Source organism: Recurvomyces mirabilis, assembly GCF_035927965.1.
Source record: "Recurvomyces mirabilis strain CCFEE 5264 chromosome Unknown scaffold_40, whole genome shotgun sequence".
Taxonomy (NCBI): domain Eukaryota; kingdom Fungi; phylum Ascomycota; class Dothideomycetes; order Mycosphaerellales; family Teratosphaeriaceae; genus Recurvomyces; species Recurvomyces mirabilis.
This window is the reverse complement of record NW_027041974.1, coordinates 146293-155266: the sequence shown is the minus strand read 5'-3', so window position 1 is coordinate 155266 and position 8974 is coordinate 146293. Positions and strand designations below refer to the sequence as shown.

The 8974-nt window shown below is 52.6% G+C and overlaps 4 protein-coding genes across 4 annotated transcripts; 3 read left to right on the top strand and 1 right to left on the bottom strand.

Moving 5' to 3' along the window:
- Nucleotides 1-226: 226 nt before the first annotated feature.
- Nucleotides 227-2666, bottom strand: ORC4 (origin recognition complex subunit 4; the record flags this gene model as incomplete). The annotated part of the gene is made up of 1 exon (XM_064843034.1): nucleotides 227-2666. A coding segment is annotated over one exon (2440 nt), but the record flags the coding sequence as incomplete, so codon positions are not given.
- Nucleotides 2667-4300: 1634 nt separating this feature from the next.
- On the top strand, nucleotides 4301-5494 carry LTS14_010357 (uncharacterized protein; the record flags this gene model as incomplete). The annotated part of the gene is made up of 6 exons (XM_064843033.1): nucleotides 4301-4394; nucleotides 4450-4612; nucleotides 4665-4809; nucleotides 4867-5032; nucleotides 5091-5363; nucleotides 5421-5494. 6 exons carry the CDS (start codon nucleotides 4301-4303, stop codon nucleotides 5492-5494), a joined length of 915 nt encoding a protein of 304 aa, XP_064689457.1.
- Nucleotides 5495-6099: 605 nt separating this feature from the next.
- LTS14_010356 (uncharacterized protein) lies at nucleotides 6100-6804 on the top strand (the record flags this gene model as incomplete). Its single annotated transcript, XM_064843032.1, has 2 exons — nucleotides 6100-6314; nucleotides 6375-6804. 2 exons carry the CDS (start codon nucleotides 6100-6102, stop codon nucleotides 6802-6804), a joined length of 645 nt encoding a protein of 214 aa, XP_064689456.1.
- Nucleotides 6805-7315: 511 nt separating this feature from the next.
- Nucleotides 7316-8875, top strand: LTS14_010355 (uncharacterized protein; the record flags this gene model as incomplete). Its single annotated transcript, XM_064843031.1, has 2 exons — nucleotides 7316-7474; nucleotides 7574-8875. The coding sequence occupies 2 exons, from the start codon at nucleotides 7316-7318 to the stop codon at nucleotides 8873-8875; spliced, it is 1461 nt and encodes a 486-aa protein (XP_064689455.1).
- Nucleotides 8876-8974: the final 99 nt, after the last annotated feature.

Genomic DNA, 8974 nt, shown 5'->3' with positions numbered 1-8974 from the left:
AGCGGTCCAGGGACATGCTGTCGAAGCTGGAAATCCTCCCATGCTGTAAGTTGTGAAATCCTGACCATACATGATGTCTAGCGTTCAAAGCCCGAGGTTCCGCCGTCGAGAAGGGGTTAAAGTCTAACTCGAGCTGATTCATGCATTGACAGTTGATGTAGAGCCCCAGTAGTCGTCTATGCTGTTATTATAGATCATATCTCCCTACACCACCTTCCCCACCCACCAAGATCCGCCCCACACATGCCCAACTCCTCCAACCCAACATCAACCCTTCCACTTCCACCACCACCACCACCACCCCTCCCATCCTCAATCACAAACCCACAATCAATCAGCTCCCTCCACGCCACCCTCGCAATTTCCTTTCCTGAAGTTCTGCCTGCTCCACCTACGCCACCGGATACAGAAGCCTGAATCTTGGCTTTTGAAGCGAGGATTTTGTACTCTTCGTAGGCTAGTAGGAAAGATACGAGTTCGGTGTTGTAGATTGCTGTCAGTCGGGTTGCGCAGATTAACAGTGCGAGTTGTAATGTGCTGAGACTTGGGAGGAGTGTGAGCTTGTTGTCGTGTGGGCTCAATGCCGTGGCTGAGATGGCTGCCGTGAGATGGTTGAGGACATCCCGTGAGGTGGTGTTTGCACCAGTGGGTAATGTGGCCATTGGTAAAAGTAGACTGCTCATGAAGTCGGAGACGGATTTTGTGGTGTAGTATAGCCGTCGCAGATGCTGCTCGACTGCGTAAGATGACAGGAAGTGGTCAATCACTTCACCCCAAGCCTCTCTCGTTGCCTCAGCCAGATCAGTATCACCGCTAATGGAAAGCGCGGCTTTACAGCTCTCACGATATGCTGCAAAGCTCTTCGCCAGCCCAAGATGCATATATCGATGACTGAAGCGAGATTTCACCCGCTTCTCGAGACTTTCGGAGACATCGATCTTTGTTGTCAGACCTAGAACAGCAATCGGTGCCTTCCTACTTTGCGCAATGTCGAACAGATTGTAGAGTAGCGTTTGCCTGGGATGAGTAGCAAACAACTCGAAGTCGTCCAGAATGAAGATAACACTCTTGGTGACTTGTCCAGGCTGATCGCGTCCTTGCTCAGCAGGGTGTGAGAGCAGTGCTAGGAGTGTTGCGAGAGTATCTGCATAGTTCTTCGCTGGTCCTTCGGCCTCATCCAGCTCCATCTTACGGCCCAGCTGTCGCCAAATCTCTCGCAAAGCGATCTTGTCATCGGTATGTATGAAGCCGTTAAGTCGTACCACATGGAAATCATCAGCATGTTCGCGAGCCTGTTGATGTAAGATCTGGTTCACAAGAGCAGTCTTGCCACTTCCTCGCGCACCAATCAGAAGCATACTGTTGCTTTCGCCTGCTGTGATCGTTTGCGAGATGACTATCGAGACTTTTGCACCCTCATCTTCCAGATTCGTCAACCGCACAGCTCTCCGGCCAGTCAGTTGATCTAGAATGGTAGACTGTATTGCCTGGAGGTCATCGGGCTCAAATTCGTGAGATCGGATGGACGTGTTGGGCTGCGAACCCAGAAGCTTGACCTTCGAAGGTGTTGGGCGATGTGGTCTTGCTGCCAGCGCCTTGGTCGGAGTCGCCTCAGTAGGCTTCGGTACTGCATCTTCCGACTCATCAATCTCCACATCGTCCTCCGCCGTGACCTCGTCGCCGTTGCCGAGCCTGTTCCCTGCATCACTCTGCTCCTCGATGGCGGGAGGACCGAGCTTAGTAATATCGCCATCGTGCGTGCCTCTTTCATTCGGTCCATTCGTCTTTCGTCGGTTTGTTGTTGCTTTCGGGCGTGGCGTTGCCTGTACCACCTCTCTCACCACAATCCTACACTCCCTACCACTTCGCCGCTCCGTAGCACTTGCCTCCTCCAGGTCATCGTCCTCTCCCGCCTTGGCTTCCTGCTCAACCTTGCGCTTCGCCGCCTCCTCCAACTCTCGTATCTCATCTTCGAAAGTCTTTCGCCGACCATTGCCTGTAGCTCGTACGGTGGAAGCTGGGCCATCAGACTCATATAACCATCTATCTGCTGCCTTTACTCGCTGCTGTCTGTCCTGGTCTGTCCTTGACGTATACCGCAAAGCTGTCCTGTCTTCGTCTTTGGACTTGTCTGAAGCAGCTGCCGCGATGTCTGACTGTCCGTCGTGCCTTCCTTCCTCGGCATGAGGGCCATTCGCAGTCTCCAGCGACTTCACGTCATCTCTCGCGCCCTCCGCCCTCGGCGCATGGAACTGCTTGAAGAAACCTGCCGCTGCAGAGCTAGAAGGCTTCTTGATAGGCGAGCTCGCAGCCTCCGCTCGCTGATTGCGCAACGGGTCCAGTCGCTCCTTCCTTTTGCCAGTAGACGCGGTCTTCTTAGGCGGACAAGGATGCGCGCCATCTATGTCATCGTAGACGTCCAGTTCTGCCTTCTTCTGCGAGGGATGCAGTCCATACCCTCGTGCCTTGACCTCAGCCCAGGCATCTTTGCCAGTAGAAGTGCCCTTCCTCGTTGACTCTCCCTTATCACTCGTACGTATCTGAAAGCCTGGCTTCTTGCTGATGTAATTGGACGATTTGCGTTGTGATGCTGGAGTGCTCGCTGGAGCGGCGCGTGTTGTATTATCGAGCTTACGACGCTTCCTTGCTCTGTCGGCATCTGCCATGATGTGTTATTAAAAAATACCCCGTAGCCTGACATCGCCGTCAATGCCACTGTACTTCAGAACGTGATTGCCTCTTTGGGAGAAATTGAAAGGACGCGTCTGACGCGACTTGAAGCATGACTCGCGGCTGGCAGCCCAGGTATTTACACATCATGCTTCCATCAGCTTCACCGCGATTACTGATCTCTGCGAATATTAGTCAACATGATCATGGCCGTATATAATGGTGATGGCAGCCTGCGACTTCTCGCATCACCATCCGACAGCCATGATGGATGCCATGGGATTTTTGCCCAATGATTTAGCTTTTTCGGACTAGAGACAACAATATTGGGGCTGCAGACTACATGCCCTACAGGAAGCTCAAGGGCCGGTACAGGACCTGGCGAGTCTGAAAGCCAAAAACAATGCTCAGAATTAGAGATGGCGATAGGGCGCACGCCACATGCCACCCTGGCGTCTCTGCGATTTGAGGGCAAACCAATAGACATCTACGGCCATTTCGCCATTAGTCCGTCACTGGCGCAATTGAGCTTCGTCGCATCGATGGAAATCGGCCAACTAGTCTAACAGGGCTCGACTCGCAGATCAGCGCAGCGAGGCTGCGAAAGCGGATGGTCTTGGCTCCGAGCACATCACGCTGCCACTTTTGCACCTTACGCGTCGACACCAAGCGCAGAGCTATTAGAAATAGAGCTCCAATAATGTGGACTTATTATTGGCTATCAAACTCAGGATGCACCACAAGCCGAATGACCGACTGTCTGCCGTTGGCGATCCCCAGACCCCAAGCTGTGGCTCTGGCTTGAGGTCCACACTTCCCCCGCAATGATCAACGCTCGCGTCCGAGATTAACGCTAAACTGAGACGTGGTCTCGTCACAACACTCCGGTCGTCCGTGGATAGTTGCAACTGCAGTCAGAGAGCCCGGACGTGATCTGTTGCGATCCTCTGACGAACCTCATGTGTTACAGTCAGCACATCGCGTTCATCAGGATCACTTGGCATGCATTCTGTACAACAGGCAATCTACTTAAGGTTGTCCAAGATCCGGCCAGCCGTCTGGTTGGAAGGCTAGTGAGGGTACGTACAGATGGCACGGAAGTCCCCGTCCAACCGCAGCACTGGGGCAAGCAGCACACCAGACCCAGAGCAGCATAGCTCGCCAGAAGCAGGCCAATCTTTTAAGGGTACCATGCCGGCGGCGGAGAAGCATCGCAGCTTGCAGGTGGCAGACGAAAGTACAAGCACTCTGTCTCGCGACTCACGATGGGTGATCGACAGGTCTTCTCTGTTCGATCTCCACACAAACGGCTTCGGGGGAGGGGCTCTTCTGGCAGAGCGGTCTAAGATGATGCCTAGGTTTCTCAGAGCTTGTTGCTAAGGCGTTCTGCGAGGAGTCGTAAGAGGCTGTGCTCCCATGTGAGGAGTAACAGTAACAATAAAGAGCTAAGGTAGGGTCGTCCTCCATCTGTGATTTACCTGCTCCTCGCCCTCTTGTCCTGCTTCCGCTCTCGCACAGTCACGTCACCCCTAACTGATCCTGCGCCTCTTCCACTGTCGTGCGATAGTCGATCTTGAGCTCCTTCTGTACAGTGATCTGCCTTCTCTGATTCAGCCTCGAACCCGACAGGATGGCGACGAATACCGATACTTACCAGGCTGCGGCGCGGAACCAGAACATGACCGCCGGCGGCAACGGTCCAATGGAGAAGGACTACGGCAACGGTAAGCTGAGGGAATTAGTCCAAAGACCGCAACGACGTCGCTGACAACGCAACAGGTTACCACCTCGACAAGGACCACGATCCAGAACGCGCTCTTGAGCGCATCAGGACCACTGGCAGCCTGTCCATCTCCCCTGAGCTCTTCGAGAAGATCTACCTGTCGCCACAGAATAGAGTTGCTGGCGATCTTCGAAAGACTTTTGGTAACCCAACGCCTCTGTAAGTTGCTTACCGTGGTGTGCGGCATGAGCTCCTACTAACAACGATGCAGTGCACTCGTCGGTTTCCTGCTTTCCCTCTCACCACTCTCGTGCATCCTTATGGGCTGGCGAGGCGCAGGAGGCAATGGCGCATCCGACACTGGTGTCTACTTCGGCTTCGGTGGTGTATTGATGATTCTCGGGGCTATCGGCGAGGCAAGTTGAGGTCCACATGAAGGGACAGAGGATTTAGGACACTAACAACAACTCCAGTGGATCATCGGTAACACCTTCCCCTTCGTCGTCTTTGGCAGCTTCGGTGCCTTCTGGATCTCATGGGGCATGACTCTTCAACCATTCTACAATTCCTACGGCGCCTACTCAACCACTGGTGTCGTTGCTGAGGGTCTTACCGAGCCCAAATTCTACGCCAGCTTTGGTAGGTGTTGCTTGCCTCTGCGGACTCGTGGTTTCGCATACTAATCTTGATGATTCAGCTTTCTTCCACCTCTTCATGGGCGTCCTCTGCTTCATCTACATGATCTGCTCCCTGCGCACCAACATCGTCTTCTTCGGCATCTTCGCCACGCTCGTTCCGGGCTTCGGGTGTCTCGCTGGCGCTTTCTGGCAGACCGCTCTTGGCAATGTGGCGTTGGCGACTAAGTTGCAGATCGCTGCTGGCGCGTTGACATTCATCGCGGACATGCTCGGCTGGTGGATCTTCTTCGCCATCTTGTTGGCTTCTTTGGACTTCCCATTCCAGCTTCCTGGTAAGTTGTCGCTTGCTGCCGAGTCTGCTGTTTCTGTTGCTGACGAGTGTTGTCTAGTTGGCGATCTTTCTCACATTATCAAGGGTGCTAGTGATAAGAAGAAGGAGAAGGAGGCACAATATGATGCTTAGTCGATGAACAAGACTGTCGAGTAAGCACGGCACGGCCGTCTAGCACATCGGAGGCGGTCAGGACCGTACGCTTACCCATACGTCGAGTGCAGTGTTATCTAATGCCGATATTGTATTTTAATCGAGTACAACCATTCAAACTGTCCCTTCCGAGAGAAAGTGAGCTCTTCGGCTCGCGGCATGGCTTTTCAATGAAGCTGCACCGCTTCGAAACTTCCAGTCGACCTTGACAGAGTTGTTACTTGTCGAGGTCCTCTCCCCTACTACGATTACGCGCTGATCGGCATGGGAATCTCGTTAGCGTGCAGAAGCATTGCTGTGGCACAACAGCCGACAACGTGCGTTCGACCCCCGACGCGCCATGAGGCAGAACCCCACCACCAAAATCATATAATACCAGCACTGTAGGCATAGAGAACCATAAGATGTGAGAAGCAGTACCACGGAGCCCCGCCGGCATATCACAGATTAACGTCATGGCCTGGACTCTGACCAAACACATGCGCGGGAATAAGCACAACAGCTAGGTATAGAAGAGCAGCCTCAATGGCATACCTGCTTCCGTGTAAATTGAGGAAAACCTTCACCTGCCGCTCCTTGTGAATATGCCTCCCATCACGCTCTACTTCCTTGGCGCCTCACGGTCGATACGCCCAGCGTGGCTGCTCGAAGAACTAGGACTCGACTATGAGCTCAAGGGTGCCGAACGAGAAGGCCAAAAGGCACCCCAGTGGATGAAGGATGAGGTGGGCGGGCTTGGAAAGTTCCCGGTGCTGAAAGATGGCGATGTGTTCATAACAGAAAGTGGGAATATCACCGAGTAAGTGTCTGGCAGAGGACATCCTCTGAGACGAACACGGCATTTCTGAGAGGCATCTAGATATCTTTGCGACAAATACGATAAAGAGCATCGGCTTGTCCCAGCTCTTGGAGACCCTAAACGTTACAGCGTTTTGCAGTGGGTGCACGCGGCGGAAGCAACGTTCATGACGCATTCTCTGGCCGTCCTCTACGCCCGCTGGAGCCAGAAAGATGGCGACGTAGCGAAGACAGAGGCAGGGATAGCTGTGAATGTGCAGAAAGATCTCGCTTTCTTTCAGGCCGAAATTGGCAAGAGTAAGGGTAAATTCTTATTCGGAGAAAATCTCACGGCTGCGGATATCATGATAGAGTTCAGTCTCGACTTCATACTGGCCAGGGAGCTGGGGGTAAAGGCTCAAGATTGGCCGAAAGTGAAGGAGTATATCCAAGCATGTCAGAGCACGGCCTCGTGGCAGAAGGCGCAGAAGAAGACAGGGCATAAGCTATGAGCGGTCTGCAACCTGGGTAAAATGTGTGAAGCACGTAAAATCATACTCGATTCCTCAGAAACAGATGGTCTTCATGAAGACTCTACAGACAGTTTGAAGGCTACGGAGTCAGATCAGTCAGTGATAAAACGTGACGACCATGCCTTCCCAGCCAAGATTCCAGTCGGCAGGAGATTTCCTCAGCACTAGAAACAGACGATGGGACACGTTTTCAGCATCAACCACCTCCGCACGTTACTACTGGAAGCGGACTAATAAATTAAATGCGCGCCGCACTGCAGAACTAAAGAGAGAAGAAATGATCCATTCATGCAAAGCACCATACTCCATTCCTCCCAGGCCTTCAGGGCATATCCTTTTGTCATGACTTGTGCCGTCAATATGAGTGACCTTCTGCATTGCAATAATTGCTGCCATATACCATCACATTTTGTGGGGAAGATGCACCTTTAATTCGTTCAGCTTCATCAGCCGAGCTCCTCTGCAAATCAACAATCACCCCCACTCCAAGATGACCATCTCAATAGCAAACCCGAACCTACCACCGCCACCCACAGGCAAGTATACTGCAAAGTCACACTGCCGCCGTGTAGCGAAATGGATCGCCGACAATGGCGGCCCATCATCAGGAATTGTCTATGTGGAAGGTCAGAGTATGAAGATGACAGAAGTATGTTGAGGGATGCGCCATCTCCTCCAGGCCGGTGTCGAAGTTTTGCGGTACTAAAGTGTTACGTAGGACAATGACCAGGCTACCCACTTCCGGTAGGCACGCAAAGTGAAACTCGGGCTCCCTCCGCAACTAACAACAACTGAAAGACAACGACGGCACTTCTACTACCTCACAGGCTGCGACCTACCCGACTGCTTCTTTGCCTACGACATCGCCGCCGACAAGTCAACATTATGGATCCCACCCGTCGACCCAGAATATGTAATGTGGGCTGGCATGCCACTGCTGAAAGAAGAAGCACTGGAGCGCTACGACGTAGACGAGGTCCTTACGAGCGACGAGCTCCAGTCTGGAAAGTCCCTGCTTAATATGCTGTCTAAGCAAGAGACCATCATCATGGTCATCAAAGATCGAGCAGATCTCGCCATCTTCCATGCCGACGAAGTCCAAAAGCAAAAGCCAAAGATCGACTATGACTGGACTCGCAAAGCAATCGAGGCTTGTAGAGTGGTCAAAGACGACCACGAGATTGCCATGATCCGCCACGCTAACGTTGTGTCTTCCTATGCCCACGAACAAATTCTGGCTGCCGTGAAGCATGCCAAGAATGAGCGTGAGCTCAATGCAGTATTCGTCATGCATTGTCATGCCAATGGCTGCCGCGAACAGGCTTATGGGTGTATATGTGCTTCGGGAACGAACGCCAGCACTTTGCACTACGTCCACAATGATATGCCGTTGCAAGGAAGGTTGAACTTACTCATCGACGCTGGTTGCGAGTATAATTGCTACTGCTCGGACATCACGCGCACTTTCCCTCTGGACGGCAAGTTCACCAAAGAGAGCCGCGAAGTCTACGATCTCGTCCTGCATATGCAGACCGAGTGTATGAAGCTGATTCGTGCTGGTGTATTGTGGGAGGATGTACACATGAGAGCTCACACACTTGCTGCGGAGGGACTGCGTGAATTGGGCATCATCGAGAAGAAACTCAGCACTTCAGAAATTCTCGACAGTCACGTCACCACACGCTTCTTCCCACACGGTCTTGGCCACTATCTTGGTATGGATACGCACGACGTTGGTGGCAATGCCAACTACGAGGATCCCAACCCATTCTTCGCATATCTCCGTATCCGCGGCAAGCTCCCAGCTGGTGCTGTCGTGACAAACGAGCCGGGCATCTACTTTCGTCAGTATCCAATGGAGCAGGAGCTGAAAGATGGCAAATGGGATGGCATAGTTGACCAGGACGTGCTCAAGCGGTATTGGGATGTTGGTGGCGTGAGGATTGAGGATGATATTCTGGTGAAGGAGGATGGATGCGAGAACCTGACTACCGTGAAGAGTGATTGGCATTACATCGAGTCAGCGGTGTCTAAGGGTAATATGGCGTAGATCGATGGTAAAGGACCACGTGAGAAGTGCTGTCAAATGCTATGACGACCAATTGCGAATCATGCGCACATTTCCTAATTCTGATACTTGTGATCTCAC